The sequence below is a fragment of the Canis lupus genome, chromosome 30 (genome assembly GCF_048164855.1).
Source record: "Canis lupus baileyi chromosome 30, mCanLup2.hap1, whole genome shotgun sequence".
NCBI lineage: Eukaryota > Metazoa > Chordata > Mammalia > Carnivora > Canidae > Canis > Canis lupus.
In genome coordinates, this window is record NC_132867.1 from 16,654,956 (window position 1) to 16,676,224 (window position 21,269).

A 21,269-nucleotide genomic window follows, 5' to 3' on the forward strand; every position below is an offset into this window, starting at 1 on the left:
AGAAAGAGGCAGAGACATAGGCAGAGGGAGAAGCAGGCTCCATGCTGGGAGCCCGACATGGGACTCAATCCTGGGACTCCAGGATCACGCCCTGGGCCAAAGGTGGAGCTAAACCACTGAACCACCTGGGCTGCCCTATACAAATATTTGTAATGTTTATAGTTTTAACGACTGGGAGAATTGTGAGGTTACTAAAAATTTAAAGATGGATTCTCACTGTAAACTATTCCTCCTCACTCCTACACATAGAGTCTTTTGGCTTACAAAGTCACAAACTGATAAGAAAACATGTTAAATGTTGAGAAAACAAAGATGCATAAGTTCATAATAAAGGTAAGCTCAAGATAAATAACTAAAACTTTACTACTCATAAAGTTATATTAATTAAAGTCTTGATTTAAAGGCAAATATTTCCAAATAAACAATATTTCCACACCTTCCACTACTCAGAGCTGAGAAACATATGAACAGGAGAATAGTTGAATACTACTGGACAAATACCTGAAGGAATTTTGAATTTTACAAATAACAGAGGCATTCTGGAATTTCTGTCTTTAGGTATGAATAAAGTAACAAGATTGAATTTATAAGTTTCAGTAAATCTTAAAGGATTCAAAGCATACAAAGTGTTTTCTGGCTACAGTGGAAGTAAGATGGAATTTGACAACAGATTTAGAAAATCCCCCTGATAGTGGACATTCCAAAATTAGAGGATGCAACCAAGGCAGTGGTTAGTGAAAAATATTTAATAGAACCAAAAGCTGCTTCCAAAGATCAGTAAAATTATTGAATTTCTAGGTAGATTGAGCAAGAAGAAAGAGGGAAGAAACAAATCAGTATAAAGAATGAAAAAGATGGATATCACTACATATTATCTAGACAATAAAAGAGAATAGTGGAATATTATAAATAGACAATATCCTTATATTACATTTAAAAATTGAATTTTTAGTTAAGAATTTAGTCACCAAAAAAATTCAGTGAAGTAGTTTACTGGTGAATTTTATCAAACATCTAAGGAAGAAATAATACCACTTCTATATATATTTTTCCAGAAAACGGAAGAAGATGTAGAACTTACCCAATTCATTCTATGAGCCCAGCATTACCCTGAAACCAAAATAGAAAGAGATATTTTAAGAAAAGAAAACTAAAGACCAATATTCCTCATGAATATAGAAGCAAAAAGTTGTGACAGATTTTTGGCAAATTGACTCCTGAAATATCAATTAGGGGATGCTACTTCATTGGCAACTGGGTTTATTTAGAACTTCAAGATTGGTTTAGTGTTCAAAAATCAATGTCATTCACCACATTAATAGACTACAGAAGAAAATATGATCATCTAAGTAGATAAAGAACAGCAATTTGACTAAAGCTAATGTGTCTAAAATCTCACAGAAACTAGAAATTGAAGGAAGCTTTCTTATCCTGATAAAGATTGTTTATGAAAAGTCTACAACTAATAAAATACTTAATAGTGAAAGATTGAATTTTTTACCCCAAAGATCAGGAATAAGCAAGGACATCATCCCTCACCACTTCTGCTGAACAGTAGACTGGAGTTCTTAACCAGTGCTATAAAGGAGGAAAAAGAAGTAAACATGAACATTGGAAAGGGAAGAAAAAAAGCTTTTTTTTTTTTTTTTTTGGTATATATGACTTAATTGTCTATGTGGAAGATCCTAAATATTAAGTAAGAAAGCAAATAAATAAATAAATAAATGATGCTAGAACCAAGAAATGAATTCAACAAGATTACATGATAAGAGAAGGACATGCAAAAATCAGTTGCATTTCTGAATATTAACAACACACATTGGGAAATTTAAATTAAAAATATATACAGTAGCATAAAATGTGGACTATTAGGGGTAAAGTTTTATGGAAAACCACAATATATTGCTGAATTTAAAGAAGTAGATATATTATGTTCAAGGATCAGAGGATACAATATTGTTATGGTATCAGTTATCTCCAATTTTAATCTATAGATTCAGTGCTATCTCAATCATAATCCTAGAAGGCTTTTTCATAGGAATTAACAAATTGATATAAAATTTATGTAGAATATCAAAGAATATAGGGTAGCTATAGTAATTTTGAAAAGAAAGGCAATGTTGGAGGTATCAACTCTCAGGCACTTTTATTGGTGAAAAATTAGTCCTATAGATAAATGGAACAGATAGAGTCCAGAAATAGACCTATATATATAGGGTGAGTTGATTTTAATCAGAGTTGACAAAACAATTCAGTAGGCAAAGGAAAAATCTTTTAAAATAATGGTATCATAGGTAGATAATCCTTAGCCCTTACAGAGCATATTCATTTATTTTTCAAATATATGAAAAAATTAATAATGGATTATAGATCTAAAAAATTAAAAATGTAAAAATTCTTGGAGAAAGCATAGGAAGTTAAAAGATTTCTTAAATGGTACAAAACAAGGGCACAAATCATAGAAGAAAAATTGATTGGATTTCATCAAAATTAAGAACTTGCAATTTTTGAAAAATTTATACAAAATTAAAAGTTAGGTTACCACTAGGAGAAAATACTAGCAAAACATGTATCAGATAAAGGAATTATATCTAGAATATATACAGAACTTGCATAACTCAATAATAAAATAATCTATTACTGTATTGGAAAAAATATTTGAACAGATACTTCACCAAAGAAGGTATAAAACTGTAAATTAACTACATGGAAAAGTGCTGGACAGTATTAGTCATAGGAATATGCAGAGGAAAACTAGAGGTTTCTAGTTTTCACTAGAAACCACTGGAAGGACAGGTTAAAAATATATTCCATAGCAAATATAGAATGTGGACCTAGAACTGCCATTATGCTATTAGTGAGAATATAAAATAGTATAACACTTCTGCAAAAATAGTTTGGTTGTGTCTTAAAAACATCTACATACAACCTAGGTCCTCTCCAGGTTTTTACTTAAGATAAATGAAAACATAGATCTGCACAAAGACACTTTAATATCCACAGCATCTGGAATAGATCGCTTGATAAATAAGTTTGCAATATCCATACAGTGGAACACCACTGAGCAACAAAACAGAATGAATCGTTAATGCATTAACTATTAATGCACAATCATGTGGAGGAAGCTTAGAATAATTACTATTATTTTATTATTATTATTCTATTAGCCTATTTTAAGAAACCAGACTAAAATGAGGACATAGGGTATGGTTTGATTTATATGACTTTCTAGAAAATACAAAGTGACCATGGTTGCTTTGGGAAGATCCTGGAAGGGGATAAGGGTTGAAGAAACTTGGGGAAATAATGGATAGTTAGATTATCTTTACTGTAGTGATGCTTCCATGGATGTGTATGTGTCTGAAGCTCATAAAATTGCATACTTTATAATCTACAGTATATTGTACATCAATTATACCTTAAGTCATTTTTAAAGAAGACAGCATGTGATTGTATTTTTGTAATTTAGACAGATACTAAATTTGGCTACATTTAACATCGATTACAATTTTGCCTTTTGAAATTCAAAAAGATTTTCTAGCCATGGAAATTGGCTGAGGGCAAAACTGTTTCATTGTATTATATACATATTAAATTACTTTTCCAATATGCTTCTCAGCAGAAATTCACTTATTTTTTAAAAGTGATTTATTTCATCCTTGGTACATAGAAAGGAATGTCTCAACTGCACTGATGTAGGTGTGGTGATGAAAGAAATTGATCTCAGGAAATTAGGGGTATTTTTGGAAATTATGAATTGAAATTCTTTGTATTTATATTTTTAACACCCAGTATTTATATAAGGCAATTGGGGGAGTGTAGGAAGTACAACAGAAAAATCATAGATTAGTTTTCTTTCAATTAAAACTTTTACATTTAAACTTTATCGTTGATGATGGAATTTTTTTTTTTTTTAAGATTTATTTACTTATTTTAGAGCGTGAGTGTTGGGGGAAAGGCAGCATGAGGGGCAGAGAGAGGGAGAGAGAGGATCTTGAGCAAACTGCCTACTGAGCTTGGAGCCCTTTGCATGGCTTGATCCCAGGATCCTGAGATCATGCATGACCTGAGCCAAAACCAAGAGTTGGACACTTAACCGACTGAGCCACACAGGCATCCTGGTGATGGAATTTATTATACTTACATAAAATTCATGTTTCCATAAATTAATATTTTTATTCAGATCACTTTGTGATTGCTGTAGTGGTCTATCATTTTTGGATCAAATGACAAGTATTTGGAGTCAAATATTTTATTCCTTTACACCTATTTTTTGGGACTCCTTTTTTTAATACATTCTAGGAACAATTATTCTGTATTGATTATATTATTCTGGACAGCATCTATACACACATACAATACCCCTAAAGTTTTATGACTTTGAGAACACCAACCACATAGTCTTTCTTGGAAATTATTTTCTAATATTTAAATAGATATATAAGCTCTGTTAAAATTATTATTGCAAGAGCTAACTATAGTAGGAACTGCTTGTTACCATGAATTATTTCACTGAGGTATGTGAATCACATTCTTTAAACAAATTTTTTCTTCTTGTATTAAAATAAATTGGGGGATCCCTGGGTGGCGCAGCGGTTTAGTGCCTGCCTTTGGCCCAGGGCGCGATCCTGGAGACCCGGGATTGAATCCCACGTCAGGCTCCCGGTGCATGGAGCCTGCTTCTCCCTCTGCCTGTGTCTCTGCCTCTCTCTCTCTCTCTCTCTCTCTCTATCATAAATAAAAATAAAAAAAAAATAAAAAATAAAATAAAATTTAAAAAATAAAATAATAAAATAAAATAAAATAAAATAAAAAATTGGGCAGCCCCAGTGGCGCAGCGGTTTAGCGCCGCCTGCAGCCCAATGTCTGCCTCTCTCCGTGTCTCTCATGAATAAATAAAATATTAAAAAAAAAAAAAAAGACTGTAAACTTCTCAAAAACAAGAACTTCTATATTTCTTCCATAACTTTCTGGCACACAAAGCAGGCATTCAATTCTTATAAACATATGATTGCACCAAATCCTCTAGAAACACCAACAACCCAATGTTATCAATCATAAACAATTTATTTTATTTTTTAAAAAATTTTCTTTATTTATTCATGAGAGACACACAGAGAGAGAGAGAGAGGCAGAGACATAGTAGCACAGAGGGATAAGTTGTCTGAATGGGCAACATTATGAGATGTTTAACATCATTAAGATTGCATTTTTTTAAGATTTTATTTATTTATTTATGAGCGGGGGGGGGGGGGGCAGAGACACAGGCAGAGGGAGAAGCAGGCTCCATGCAGAGAGCCCTATGTGGGACTTGATCCCAGGACTCCAGGATCACGCCCTGGGCCGAAGGCAGGCGCTCAACCACTGAGCCACCCAGGCGTCCCAAGAAGTTTACAGTCTTATTAAGAAACAGAAGTTGAGATTTCAAAGGAACACTAGAAGGATGATACATTAGTTTAATATTAGGACTTACTCTAATTGCTTATTAGACTAGTATTGTCTGATAATTAGGATCATCCCACGACAGTGCCAGTTAGTGATTCATTGCTGAGTGAAAGACATCTGTTTTAATAGATGTGGAATTTGAAGGAATCCTTGACTTGGAGGGGTCTGGGAAAGCTTCATGGAGGAGGAGGGATCTTTGTTTAAATGGGCTTATTGAGGAAAAGTACTTAAACAGCGCCTGGCACCAAGTTAGCACTCATTGAATGTTGGCTGTTGTTATTGCTGTCCACAGCAGCTGGGCCTAACTGAATGGAAAGGATTATAATAAATAGACTTGAATTAGGAGAGGATATTCTTGGCTGGGTAATAACATGATTAGCTATGATAATGTGGCGTTTGTGCTGAAATTGTGAGCTAAGCCTAGCTAGGTCCTCTATTTTTGTGCTGGACTCCTTTGAGTGTCCTAGGTCACAACACTCTTCTTTAATTATGATGTGGGAGTGCTGGGCTCCTCCCTAATCGATATTAGTTAAATTTTTGATTTGTTAAAATGAATATCTGTTTCACTTACGGGTTTTTTCTTCTCCCTAATAGGAGCATCGGAATTTGCCGTTTATGCGTGAGCTGCGGTATCTATTTGCACTTCTTGTTGGTACTAAAAGGAAATATGTTGACCCATCAAGAGCAGTCGAAATTCTTAAGGACGCTTTCAAATCAAATGACTCCCAGCAGGTAGCTTTTTTTTGTACCTACTTATTTATTAATATTTGTATTTTATTTGATTTGATCATTCCTTAAGCAGTTTTTTCAAAGACACATGACAAAGATATTGCTATTCCTCTTTATTAAAAATAAGTTGTAGACATTTAAAACATTGCTTATTTGGAAGATTTACTTTTTGTAAGTTGAGAGAAAAGTAACAGTGATCTTGTAAAGTGTTAAGATAAATGAAACTGTAATTTTTATTGTGATTGAAATTAATAAGTGAAAACAGTGGGTAAAATTAGGAATGTTCAGAAATGTTGTAAATCTTCACAAATGTGATAACCCAAGGCCAGTATAGTATACATGCTTTTGGTATGCCTATTTTTGTTGGCATGAAGTAGTTTCCTTAGTTACTCAGAAAAGGTTTCTGAACTACATTAACTTTGTTATTGTTGCTTTTATTTTTCAATCTTTGTATAGTGCTATTTGGTAGGATTTTTTTATCCATTCCTTAAAAAAAGATAATTGGGAATTTTCTTATAAAATAGAAAATGTATAAACAAGCAACATTTTCACACATAATTTGAGAAGTTAGAGAAATTTTATTTTATTTTATTTTATTATTTTATTTTATTTTTTTGAGAAGTTAGAGAAATTTTAAAAGAGGGAAAACAGAAAAGCAAAGAAAATAGACTAGTAGCAACAGTGTTGGAAGAGATGGCAGTGAGGAAGCAAGGGGCACAAGACAAAATGTCTCAATAGATTCATACAGCTACTGCACTTGTAGCGCACTTTTTATAGTACTTGGATGTGTCTGGTATGTGGATGTGTATGTGGATGTGTAGGAAAGGTATTTGGAGAGGGGTCCTGAAAAGATGTATAATTCTGCAACGCCTGCCTTGCCCATGTTGTTTTTGTTTTGTTTTGTTTTGTTTTAATTCACCTTTTATGGCAAAGACAAATGAACAAAAAAGGTGCTCACGTCAGGATTTGCTTTGATTTGTTGTTTTCATTTTTTTGTAAGGTGGGGGAGAAGAGGGAGAGGGAGAGAGAGAATCTTAATCTTAATCCATGCCTAGTGTGGAGCCTGAAGTGGGGTTCCATCTCACCACGCTGAGATCATGACCTGAGCTGAAATCAAGAGTTGGATGCCTAACTAACTGAGCCACCCAGATGCCCCTGGTTGGTTTGTTTTATAAAAAAATTTCTAACTAAGTTCCAGTGCTGGTTAGGTTTAATATCTTACTCTTATTTGTTAAAGCAATACTTAAGTCAAAAGAAATAATATTCTTAAAAATGATCTCAAACCCCCATTTTAGGGTACTCCTGGTTTTAAGTGTCTTTTATTTTTTGTAGCACTATTTATTTAATATGTGCATTATAATCTCTAATAGCTTTGAGTATAAAATTAAATTTTAAAAAGTCGCTTCTCTTCCCTGACTTATTGTTTCTTATGGAATTGCTTTTTGTATGTTTTTTTCTTGGTTACTCTCTGGTGTTGAATCTTTTCACTATGAATAGTGGTCTTTGTGTATCTTTTCATATGTAAAAATGAGGCAGCAAAAGTTTATTGGGAGCCTTATATGTACACAGTAGACTTTTCAGATTTATTAGGGTAGACAGGGAGACAACTAGCTGTTACAGACTCGAATGCCACAATGTGAATGCCATTGCTTTGGGTTGGCAGTGTAGATAGACTAACTAGGTTACTCACCGTTCATTCTTTTTCTCTGGAGGTCTTTTTAGAGTAGGTGTATGTGAATTCAGGTTGATACAGGTTTGATTCTCTTCTACTCCCAGACATTTGAGTCGAACACACATTAGTGACAGAATGGAATAAATCCATGAGTAAAGTAAGCATCATTACTTTTTAAAAAAATGAACTTGTACTTATATTTCATAGTCTTCCTAAATATATCATATTTTGGAATATGCAAGAATCTTGTGGGATACTTTGGTATATAGTACTGTCAATTTTAATCATACCTATAATTGAGTTTAAAATTAAAATGTTGTAGTAAAGGCCTTAATTTTTTTTCTCTTGAGGAAAGCAGGTAGAATTATTTTGTAAATGTTAATTTTAGATTTCTTAAAATAAAGACAAGGAATAATTCATTCTGAATAGTATTTTGATAACTAGGAAACAGTTTTGTGTTTCTAGTCAGATATAACCTTGCAGGATGAGTAAAGTTACAGAATTTTAAAATTATGGAAAGTTGCTTTAATGTGTTTTGTGAGTTTGCTATGACAGCAGTAACAAATTACCATAAACCAAATGATTTCAAAGCAATAGAAAATTACTCTCTTAACAGTTCTAGAAGCCAGAGTCTAAAGTAAAGGTGGTAAAAGGGCTGTGCTCCCCACCATGGCCCTAAGGCCGAATCCTTTCTTGCCTTCCTTCACCATCTTTTGATGGCCTGTGGTGTTCTTTGGCTTGTGGGGGCATAGCTTCAGTCTCTGTGTCCTTTACATGGCCTTTTCTCCTGTGTGTCTTTGTGTCTGCTTCTTTTCTGTTTCTTATAAGAATACACATCCTTTAGATTTAGGGCCCACCCTAATCTGGGATGATCTCATGTTGAGATCCTTACCTTAATTATATCTTCAAAGACCTGTATTCTAAATAAGATTACATCCTGAAGTCTCAGATGGGCATATATTTTGGCATGCCGCTATTTAACCCACTACAGTTGGTATGGATGTTTATAACTGGATTTTTGTGCTGAGTTTAGTTTTTTTCTTTTTTTTTTTTAAGATTTTATTTACTTATTTATGAGAGACACAGAGAGAGGCAGAGATATAGGCAGAAGGAGAAGCAGGCTCCCTAAGGGGAGCCTGATGTGGGACTTGATCCTAGGACCTCAGGATCACAACCTGAGCCAAAGACAGATGCTCAACCACTGAGCCACCCAGGGACCCCTAACTTACATGGCTTTGGAACAATTTCCTTAAGCTTCTTAGATCCTAGTTTCAATATTTTATTTTATTTATTTTTTTAAAGATTTTATTTATTTATGAGAGATACAGAGAGAGAGAGGCAGAGAGAGACATAGGCAGAGGGAGAAGTAGGTTCCATATAGGGAGCCTGATGTGAGACTCGATCCTGAAACTTTGGGATCGTGCCCTGAGTCAAAGGCAGACACTCCAGCACTGAGCCACCCAGGAGTTCCTAGTTTCAGCATTTTAAAGGTGAGTAGATTGACCCAGATGCTCTTTTAGAAAACTTGTAGGTGGAAAAATATATGATGGTTAATTTGTTTAATATTTGGGGCAATTTTGATTAATAAAGGCACATTGTTTACACTGATTCATGTGTCTTTGATGAAACAGTCTTAGTAGGATTGGTTTATTTTTTCTCCCTAGGTTCTCTATAGATGAACCTATTTTTTGTGTTCTACCTCAGATTATTCAAAGAATTATGGTAGTTGACGAGTACAACTGCCACCCTCTTCCTGTTTTTCCATGTTAGGGGAACTACAACTGGAAGAAGGGGTGGCAAAAGGTGATGTACATGCGCTAGTTCTGAAGGGATAATTTGAAGTTCATGAGATAGTGAACTTGATAGGGAGTCAGTGATTGGACTAAACCTGACAGGATTAACATATCTTCATAAAAGTGGATTGGCTTAAAAAGTTGGGTGTAAGAGTTGAATTAAGAAAATGAATTGCTGAAAAGCATGTCTTCCTTCTAAGAGAGAAGCCAGTAACAATTCCTTATATGATGAAGAACTCTTTGGTAATGTGGGTCTTTAATTTTAAAAAGATTCGTTAGAGAACTCGTTTGGGAGCGATGCTTATTTTTAAACCTTATTTGTAAGTTAGAATTTATATATATGAGTGTATATATAATATTGTATGTATTATATACATATGTGTGTATGTGTATATATATAAAATATATATGTATATATAAATATGTACATAAAAATGTATATATAAATTTCCTGTAATAAAACCCAGTCATTGTGATTATCAATATAATGTTTGTTTTTCTCAGATACTGATTTTATTCTCTTGTTAGGTTAGGTTATAAGTATTTCTTGTATTTGGTGTGAAACATTTCATATGATATTTCTGTGAGGAGTCAGTAATTTTATGTTTGATGTGACTGGCTGTAAGTTTTGTGTTGCAATACTTAGTATTTTTATTAGCAGACTCAAATATCAACAAGACTTTTTTTCTTTCCACAGCAAGATGTGAGTGAGTTTACACACAAATTATTAGATTGGTTAGAAGATGCCTTTCAAATGAGAGCTGAAGAAGAGACGTAAGTTACCATGAAATTTAGTGATGGGGTTTTCGGAGATTGATAAATAACACTCATTTTTCTCCTTTTATTTATCAGTATCTATGGAGAAATGGGAAAGAAACCAAAAGATGTGTAGGAACCCAAACGTTACCTGTATTGACAAGTTGTTTGAAATCTGTGGCTCAAAGGCTGAGTAGCTTTAGATTTCCATTGTAAGAGTAGAATCCAGCCAGAAAGATCTAAAAAGCAACCCTGAAAGGGCTAATTCCACATGCCCACTTCTTTTCCTTGGATTCAGCAGTCTCTTTTCATGAGGAGGAATGGGTTAGTGGTGGGGAAAGATACCAGGAGTATTACTTCTGATGATCTCCTTTCACATGGAATCATAACAACAGGGATATGACAGTCCTCCTCAGCATTCTCTAGCTTTTTATTTTCTGCCCATCAGATTGAATCATTAAGACTTTGGTTATTTAAGAAATCTGCACACTTTCAAGATAGTCCTTGTCCACTCCCATGAGGCCACTTTCCTAATAGTAACCACTAGTTCCTTTATGTATCTTCATGAAACACTGGTGGACCACTTAGAATTTACCACTGCGGGCTCTGATATGGTCTAACAAGATGCAGTATGTAAATTAACACCTAGAAATTTTGGAATATGTTGTAAACAGTAAATGACTGGTTATAATTCTACCCAGAAGCCTGTCATTGAGGGCCAGTCACTTGCAGGCTGTTATGTGTGAACTTAAACTAAGTTGGGAGCAGTCTCTGAAGAAAGTAATTATGGTTCGAAGTCTACAGTATTTGAGGAAAAAAAATATATTTTTGGTAAATTTTATCTCAGAGTGGGACATTTGAAAGCTGCTTCCTTCTTGAAAGCGTATTTAGAAGTTTATGATGTTGACAGCTGTAGGTCCTCAGTGTCTTTCCTGTCCACCAAAAGTTTTAGTTGCATTATTATGAGCTTCTTCAGTTTGTGGCTCTGAGTGCCTCATTGAATGACTTATTTTTGTGCCATGGTGGTTGTGCCCACTGCCTTTTGCTATGGAATTGCTTAGGCCTGGGAAACCTGCCTTTGGGTTAGTTTCTTTCTTCTCTTCATGTTAGCTTCTCTCTTCATGTTACGTTCATCTGGAAAGTCTTCCCCATCAAACCTCTGGAATGAATCTGCTATTGCTGCTTGTGAAAGCTGAGTCCTAGCATCCAGTGAAGATACATTCTTTCCTCAGCTTTTGAATGTTATAGGCCTAGAGTGTAGTTTGTTCTGCTGCATCTTTTTCTAGGTGACATATGCCTAGAAACACGTTCACATACGTGATACACGTTCCCATACCTGTATATATTTTTTATTCCTTTAGGAAGGTTTGGCTAAATTTTTAAGTTTACCCTGCTGCTTTAGCCTCTGTCTCATGCACAGCCAGCCCTATTTAATGAATTCTTCCTGTTCTTACATTTTTTTTTATTTGCCTTTGCATTTGTTTTTCTCTAACTTCCTCCTCTGATACTGTCTTGATAGGTTCCTCGTAATGAGTGATTCACTAATGAGAATTGTCCATTCTGGTTCCTCTCCAGTATAGCTCATGTCCCTTGTATCTTTCCTTAGAGTTCTAATACCAGAAATTCATTGTGCGTGTTTCCTCAGAATGTGAACAATATCTGTATCTTCATCTGTGATAACAGAGTCTCTGAGGTTCTTTAAGTAATTCTTTGAATCTTTTACCCTGAAATCCCTAGTTCCTCCTTCTCAAATCTCTCCAGATTTTCTTTTTTTTTTTTTTTCTCTCCAGATTTTCTATAAGCACTTCATTTAGTTTATCTTGTCTTCAATACATGACCTTCCCATTGCTTTTTATCTGTAGCCTCAGAAGCGTGCCTAAATGTGTGTTCTTTCTGAGGGGGTCATTTTATTCTGATTTTGGAAATATTGTTTGTTATTTATGTACTTGTTAATGTTTTTGGATTATAGTCACCTCTTCTGATCTAGTACCTAACCAGTTATCTCCCTTTTTCTGAAACAGTTTTTTAAAAAAGCCAGAACTTTTCCATTTCAGTTCATTCGAAATCTTGTTTTGTTTCGTTTTTGTTTTTGTTTTTTAAGATTTTATTTATTTATTCATGAGAGATGCAGAGACATAGGCAGAGGGAGAAGCAGGCTCCATGCAGGAAGCCTGATGTGGGACTCGATCCCGAGACCTTGGGATCATGCCCTGAGCAAAAGGTAGATGCTCAACCACCAAGCCACCCAGGCGTCCCTAAAATCTTAAGTTTTATTTGAAGTATGTTCTCTTTGTTCATTTCCCCATACTTTTCGATCTGTTTTTTGCTGTTTTTGGTGCTAAAACTAGTTTTGAATCTTTATGCTCCCCCTATTTAGAACAGAGCTTTCCAATCGGTGTGCCATGGCTAGCCAGATTATGGGTATGTGGGAGATATTGATCCTGTTTCTGTGATCATGAGAAAATATGTCTTTTAACCTTAAAATTCCCTGTATATGTTAATATATGTACTAATTGTATTAAAAAGATTGGGAAGCTCTGACCCAAAGCATTCTAGTTTGCTTTGTCAGCTATCCAGACCTTTGAACTCCTTCTGTGCTAACCTAATCCCCAACGGTAAGATGTCCCAGGTGCAAGTTTTCCATAGTGATTTCTTTGGCCTTTGATATTTGTGTCATTCTTTCTTTACTACTGCTTTCATGCAAGTGATGGGTCTCTCATTTCTTTTTTTTTCTCTCTTTTTTTTTAAAGATTTATTTATAGAGGGAGAGAGCATGTGTGTGTGTGCATGCTCTCCACACACAGGTGGAGGGGTAGAGGGAGAGACTCTCTCAAGCAGATTCCCTGCTGAGCACAGAGCCTGGGCACAGGGCTCGATCTCCTGACCCTGAAATCATGACCTGAGCCAAAATCAAGAGTTGGACGTTCAACCGACTGAGGCTCCATGGTCTCTCACTTCTATTATAGGAGTCTCGTGTCTTTTTAATTGCTCTTTATTTGTATTCCTTATATTTCTGTTGGCATAACCAATCTGGGCCCCTGAGTTTCACAGCTTAAATGCAAGGCAAAGAACAGGATGTCTAAGAGCTTGGAAAGAAGGACAAGGTAAATAATTTCTAGAGATTCCTACCCAACTCTTTAGTGATCTGTGTTTATCACAGATTAGTGGAGAGCAGGGTAAAATTCAGGTAGGAAGATTTGAAAAGAAATTTGGAAAGAAAGTTCAGAATTCCTGGAGGCAGCCAACATCCAGTTCCTTCTGACAAAGTCAGCAACCTGTTAAGTCATTGCTCTTTCCATGGGGTATGTGTATGACAATAAGGAGAAAAACCAGGAGTATTGATTTCCTACATAAAAATAAGAGGACATGGAAAAGAGATTCCCACTAATATTTACATCTAAAGATTCATAGATATTTACATCAAGCAAGATAATCTTTGGATTGTTCCTCTCCCCCATGTCAGTCTCAAGTCCTTTTTATTCTCATATTATAAAATATGTAAGGTGTGAAGTAAATTTTTCCCATAGAGTTAAAATGCCCAAAGACGAAATATATATAATGGGAGAGGATACATTGATTTTGGAGTCAAATTTGAGTTCACTTTGCAGCTTGAGCACTAACCAATTTTGCGAATTTAGGCAAGTGAATTAACCTGCTCTACAGCTTCATTATCAGTAAAATAGAAGTAATTGTACTGTTATCAGTCATAGTGGGCTAGATAGTCCAGTGGCAACAGCTCCAAAACTTTGTAGCTTATATCATATTATTAGATGTGTCCAGTGGGTGTGAGTAAGGGGCTCTGATCATTCTTTAACTCAGAGCCCCAGAGTAGGGGGCTCTGATCATTCTTTAACTCAGAGCCCCGGATGCTTCTCATCATCATCCCTTCTGGGATTACCATGGCAATGAAAGTACACTGGCTTTCAGGGTTTCTATCACACACCTCTTCTGCTTACATTTTGTTGGGAAAAACAAGTTATGTGGTCTGCCTAACTTCAAGTGAGGGGGAACACCTTAAACCCATTAGGATGGCTACTATTAAAAAAAACAAACAAACAAACAGAAAATTACAGGCATTGGTAAGGATGTGAAGAAATTAGAACCCTCGTACACTGTTGATGGGAATGTGAAATGATACAGCTGATATGGGAAACATCATGGTGACTCCTCAAAAGATTAAAAATAGAATTACTATTCCATGGAAGAAATCCTTTCACAATGTATACATATATCAGATCATTACATTGTATACTTTAAACTTTAAAGGTTAACTGTATGATCCAACAGTTCCACTGCTAGGTATATATTAAGAATTGATAGCAGGGTCTTGAAGAGATATTTGTACATCCATGTTCATAGCATCTCATTATTCACAATAGCCAAAAGGTGGAAAACAACTCAGATGAATGGATGGATGAATGGATAAACAAAATGTGGCATACATAAAGTGGAATATCTTTTAAAAAGAAGGAAATTCTGACACATGCTGCAACACAGACGCTAAGTGAAATAAGCCAGTCACAAAAAGACAAACACTGTATGCCACTTACATGATGTGTCAAGAGTTGTAAAACTCAAACAGAGAGTAAGAATGGTGGTTGCCAGGGCCTGTGGGGAGGGAGAAATGTGGAGTTGTTCAGTGAGTGTAGAGTTTCAGTTTTGTAAGATGACAAGACTTCTGGAGATCGGTTGCACAACAATATGAATATACTTAACACAATCTACCAAACGCTTGAGAATGGTTAGATGGTAAATTATGTGTTATGTATCTTACCACAAATAAAATTTTTAAAATTTGAATAAAACATGAGTGGGAAAGTATGTCTTAACCACATACCTGAGAGTAGAAGACCAGAAATCTTTTTGAGTATCACTAATAACTACCATATGGCCTCATAGCATTGTTTTAAGGATTAAGTGAAATACTTCCTACCAGTTTTTTTTCCCACTACCATTTGTTTTAAGGAGTAAGTGAAAGTACATATACTACATTTATAAAGAGACCATGTCCTTCCCTGCCTCTTTTTTTTTTTTTAAGCAAATCCATTTTACTGGTTTAAACACAAAATTCTTGAAGATAAATTATGTACACAGTTGTGGAGACCACACACTTTTGTGTAGTAATGCAAAGATAAACTGTGTTTTCAGACCAGAGAGAACAAAACATAAAAATGAAAGGTTAAAAAAGTATTAACTTCTGTTTGCTTCAAGCGAAAAAGGAAAAAAAAATCCACAGTGTATATGTTAAAGAATTTGGAAAATTCACAAATGAGTAATCATGCCTGGAGCATGAAGAGTAGAGTAGCTTCTGAGCTGCTTTGTGTCAAAGCTGGTGTTTTGCTCCTTCGTTGGTGACAGCTGCTATTTTTGAATGGTGTGCGCTCTTCTCTTTAAATATAGGAAATGATATTTAAGGTTTTATAGAAATTTACTCTAATAGTGGCTTTTTTTTTCTTCTCAACAAGTCCAAGTACGCCTAAAAGTGTGAGGTCAAAATGAACTATGATGATAAAAGGATCAAACATTCCTTGAACACAGACTGTGTCAGGACCTCTTGTAATGTTGTCCCCTGCAGCAACTCATTTTAACCCTTACAGCAGGTCTTTGAGTTCAGTTACTGTTATCCTCAATTGTCAGGTGAAAAAATGGAAGAATACACTTAAGTGCCTTGTCCAAGGTAATGTCAATAGCAGCACTAAGTGAATGGACAGCCACATAAATGTTACCATCTTGGCATATACTATTGTTCTTTGGATGTTTTGTCTATTACTTACAGGTCCAAAAATCACAACCGCATTTATGTTTTTACCATGCTTTAGGGATGAAGAGAAGCCAAAGAACCCCATGGTAGAGTTGTTCTATGGGAGGTTCCTTGCTGTGGGAGTACTTGAAGGTATGGTTATAATACATGTTTACTCTTTATTACATTTGAAGAGTTATTACCTATTAGCTCTTGATAATGACTCCTTGTTGAATGGTTTTTAATTTTAATTTGATTTACTCTGTCTAGTAGTTCCTGTTGCATTGCTACTACTTATTTGCAAGAAAACAGTGAATAATAGAGTGAATGAAAAGGAAGGTTTAAGTGTGCATTATCACATGCTAATATATAGTGTCATCCTGATGTTCTTTCCCTGAGAAAGCTGTGATTCTGTGAATTGTTGGGGTACAGGGATTAAGGGGGCAATGGTTTTGAAAATAATATTGGAGTTGAATACTGGTTTGGGGATGATGGTTATTGTTTCTGAGGGTTTCAACTCTTTGTTTTGAAATCTGCATTTAATAATTTAGCAATTTAGTATAGTCAAGGTATTACCTTTTTCAGGTGATTATAGAATTATTTAGGCTCTGGTTTTCAAGAAAGAATCGTACTTTTATCTTTTGAAAAATCATTTAAGAGTGATACTACTTACTCCATCTATCCTAAATGCCTGTTACTTAAAATCTGGGTCTGACCGACAGTCTTTTCGTTTTCCTAATAAGGAAAGGGCACTGACTCATTAAATACACTTCAGATAATAGTAATTACTAATGCCAAAGCATCAAGTTTTGAAAAAATTTGAAACATTTGAAAAACTTTTCAAATTTTCCAAATGGCCCAATGTATCAACTTTTGGAAAATTGGTTTTCCTTCAAGATCTTAACTAATGGATTCCTATGAAGCGTTGTTTGAATATAGTTTTATAGTGTAGGATTCAGAAAAAGTTAATGACTCATGATTTAGTTGGGCATATAAAATGTTACACTGAAGTGTTTGTGTGTGTGTGTGTGTATATATATATATATATATAGTATATATATGTATATATGTATTTTTTGCCTCAAATGGTAACTATTCATTATATAAATAGTGGAATATTTTACATAGTATGTTACTTTCCAATTTGGGATGTGCATAGTGTCATACTGTATTTGAAGTAGTAGAATAGCTCTAATCAGGTGGTGACTGTACTATTTATACCCTTCCTACTTGTGTTACCTTGAATCTTAAAAGTGATTTATTGAAATAATTTGTCAGTGTTGAAATTCTTGTACTAGATATTAGTTGTTTCAAACCATTGTGCCACGTAAATATGGTTTAGTACATTTCCACGTGAACTATGTATTTGCTTCAGTAAAAATAATTTGCTCTCAAGCTCTATCTCTAATCATTTTTATGTGTATCTTCCTTATGCTTTCTTTTTTTTTAATTTTTTTAAATTTTATTTATTTGTGATAGTCATACAGAGAGAGAGAGAGAGAGAGAGGCAGAGACATAGGCAGAGGGAGAAGCAGGCTCCATGCACCGGGAGCCCGAGTGGGATTCGATCCCGGGTCTCCAGGATCGTGCCCTGGGCCAAAGGCAGGCGCCAAACCGCTGCGCCACCCAGGGATCCCTTCCTTATGCTTTCTTTTAGACCAGCGACTCTCAATTGGAGGTGATTTTCATATGTTTACTAAAGTGTTCTCTTTGCAGAAGTTCCTCAACTTTTCCAGAACATCTAGTTCATTGACCCCTTCATTTTGTTCCTTTTGGCATTTTTCTTTACTTGTGCATTCTGATCATTTTTATAAACATCTAATTCCCCCATTCCCTCTCTCTGCTACCTCTGTGGCTGTTCTCTGACCATCAACTTAGCTGCTCATCCTCTCTCTTATGTGCACTGAGTACCTGAGTACTACTGGGGAAAAGTCACTCAAATGGGCTAACTATAAATGGATCATGAATTGGTAGTAGATAACTAAGCTTCACTGTCCCAATCCTGTAACACTACTGTGCTTAATTGTTCTGTTAAATCACTTGTTGTACTTGTTGTACTTGTTCTGTTAAATCACTGTCTTCTATCCCATTTTCTGTAATAATGATTTTTACCTTTTTTACTTCTAACTTCTCTGGCTCTTCATTCTCTGAAAAAGATCTTCCCTCAGGTTTTATGGATTTACCGTGAAGCTAATGAAATCTAGCCATAGGTCCTGTCTAAGGTCCTGAATCTAATTTTGTGTTTGTAATTTTGTATCATAGTACTTAAACACAACTTTCCCAAATATGTGAGCTTTACGCTTCACAACCTCCATCTATTCCTACCTCTACCACATTCTTTTTATTCGTCCCTCCAGATTATAAGGAATTATTCAGTCTTCTATGAAAAGGCTGTCGTTTATATGTGCTCAGAAGCTCATCTCTGCATGCTTTCACTCACCCCTGACTCTCCATCATCCTGCCTTCTCTTGTATTTTCAGTGTCCCCCTCTTCTGTCTTTCTCATAAGTATTTAGATGTGGTCTGGTAAGTCACATCTTTAACAAAAAAGAGCTCCCTTCACCGTCTTTTTCAGTTAATCCTATTCCGTTAAGTCCCCCTTAAGAGAGGAGTTTGTTTTTACCTGCTAGATGCCCATGTATTCAACCCATCCCACTTTTGCTTCTGGCCCCAAACCCCTTCTAAAAGGGATCTTTCTAAGATCAATTTCCAATATTTGTTTAAGACTGCAGGATCCCACTCAGTTCTCATATTGAACTCTATGCTATTTAGTCTCTCCTTTTCCTCTTTCCTATATTCTGTCTTTAAAATCATTTCTCCAGCTTCTGTGGCACCATATTCTCGTTTTTTTTTTTTTTTTCCTGCTACTGTGGGTACTTTTATTTTATTTTTAAAGATTTATTTATTTATTTATGATAGACATAGAGAGAGAGAGGCAGAGACACAGGCATAGGGAGAAGCAGGCTCCATGCTGGGAGCCCGACGCGGGACTCGATCCCGGGACCCCAGGATCGCGCCCTGGGCCAAAGGCAGGCACTAAACTTCTGAGCCACCCAGGGATCCCCCTGTGGGTACTTTTAGAAGTTATAGTTAGCCTTTTTTAGCTAAGGTAGGAGATCCTTGGGGCTCAGCTGACGCCCCCTGCCTTTTCCATCTTCTAGTTCCCTTGGCAATTTCATTCTCTCCCTTGATTAACTGCCATCAGTAGCCAGCAATTCTCTCATTGTAGCTTCAGACCTGAAGATTAATTTTAGTTACAGATTCATATTCAACTCTCTTCTCAACTTAAAATCCAATGGTCCATTCTAAAACAATGGTTGCCACTACTACCTTAAAACTAAAAGAAAAAAAAAATCCTATGCTTTTTCTTTAGTGGAGCCCCTTTCAATACATAAACAGTCAATTCAGTTATTTATGATAGAAACTAAGTATCATTCTTGATACCTTCCTTACAATTCTGCCCCCCATCCTGCCAGTGAGCCAGCCACCAGTCAATTGTATTTACTACCTTCCTGAATATGTGTATAAATGTCTGTGTAATTTCATCTGCATTTGTACACTTTTACTTTTTTTTCTCACTTTTTTTCTTTTTTTTCACTTTTACTCTTAACGCTGTATTCCATGTTGCCTTTATTTCTACATGGACTCTTCAATAGTCACCTACTACCCACTTAACAGAGAAGCCATGTGGATGTTTGAGAGACATAAATGTGATCCTGTTATTCCTAGGTTTAACCATTCAGTGACTTTTTGTTATATTCAGAAGAAAAAATTCTTAACAAGGGCTTATAAAACTTTGTAGATTTTAAGACCTTACCTAACTCTTCATTGTTATCTTCCCATTTGCTCCCCTAAGTTCTAATGTCCTTCCCTTAATTCTTCAGACAGGCCAAGTTCTTTGCATCCTTGAAGTCTTTGTGTATATTATTCCTTGGCTAAGAATTCTCCACAGCACTCTGACACTCTGGCCTGGCTAATTGCTACTCACTGTTTAAATCTCTGTAAATGTCATTTTGCTATGGAAGTCTTCCTGCTCTACCCTCTAGCCCTTAAACACTAGGTTAGCTCTCCTTCTTATTTCCTTTCACAGCACTATCTCACCACACATTTTATAACACTTATAATGATAAATAATATATTATTAATAATTACATGTATAATTAATGTACATAGAATGTAATGTCTTTCTTCCAAAAGAGGTTGAGAGTTTTTCTCAGTTCAGGGACCCTATAGAACTTTTTTGTTCACTGCTTTATATATTTGCAGTGTTTAGTGTAGTATCTTGTCCTTACAAAGTGTTTTTTGGAAGAATATATATACACACACACATGTGATTACTACATACGTACAGATGTGTAATTAATATCTACGGCTGGATATGAATCTGCATATGTGCATGTATAAACCAACAAGAAAATGATAATGACTACTCTATGGAACAGAGAGTGATTGTTTTCAGATTCAAGAGGTAATTCATATACACGTTTACTTATTGAGTAATGATTAGCTTTCCCTTCTCCTATAGGTAAAAAATTTGAAAATACTGAAATGTTTGGTCAGTACCCACTTCAGGTCAATGGATTCAAAGATCTACATGAGTGCCTAGAAGCTGCTATGATTGAAGGAGAAATTGAGTCTTTACATTCAGAGAATTCAGGAAAATCAGGCCAAGAGGTGAGTTTAGGATCTTCTTTGTTTCTCTTTCCCCAGTCTTTCTTATAGTGTGGTAAAGCACAATTTAGGTCTCTAATTATAAAACTGCCTCATATCTGAGAGAATACTCAGATTATGTGTTTGGATTTAATTATGGTAGCTTAGGCATTTGGGAAACCAGTACAAACAAGTCTATAATCTATGTTAAATTCTCACTTGACAATTTAGCTTAAAATTTTCTGTTAAAATCCTCTTTTAGGAAAAAAAAAATCTTCTTTTAGGGCATTACTGAGTCTGTGTAGACTTTCTAGGGAAGGTACCAGTCATGGTAGCATGCTAGTCCTGGAAGTAAACAGGGAAAGTGCTGATATTAGGATGGAATTTTATATAGACATCTGTTACTTATATCCAGTAGTGTTGGAATTTGTCTAGATTCCTTTTTTTGGTAAAAATTATTGTGTAATGGCAGAAGGGCAGATGGA

The 21,269-nt window shown here is 35.3% G+C and overlaps 1 protein-coding gene across 5 annotated transcripts in view; it reads left to right on the forward strand.

Annotated features, from left to right (window-relative positions):
* USP25 (ubiquitin specific peptidase 25) overlaps positions 1–21,269 on the forward strand; it is a 137,018-nt gene that overhangs the window by 62,007 nt on the left and 53,742 nt on the right. For all 5 annotated transcript variants that reach the window (XM_072806578.1, XM_072806580.1, XM_072806581.1 and 2 more), the window contains exons 7-10: positions 6,040–6,177; positions 10,337–10,413; positions 16,215–16,288; positions 20,660–20,808. In XM_072806578.1, coding sequence (XP_072662679.1) covers positions 6,040–6,177; positions 10,337–10,413; positions 16,215–16,288; positions 20,660–20,808 — 438 coding nt within the window. The remainder of the gene's footprint in view (positions 1–6,039; positions 6,178–10,336; positions 10,414–16,214; positions 16,289–20,659; positions 20,809–21,269) is intronic.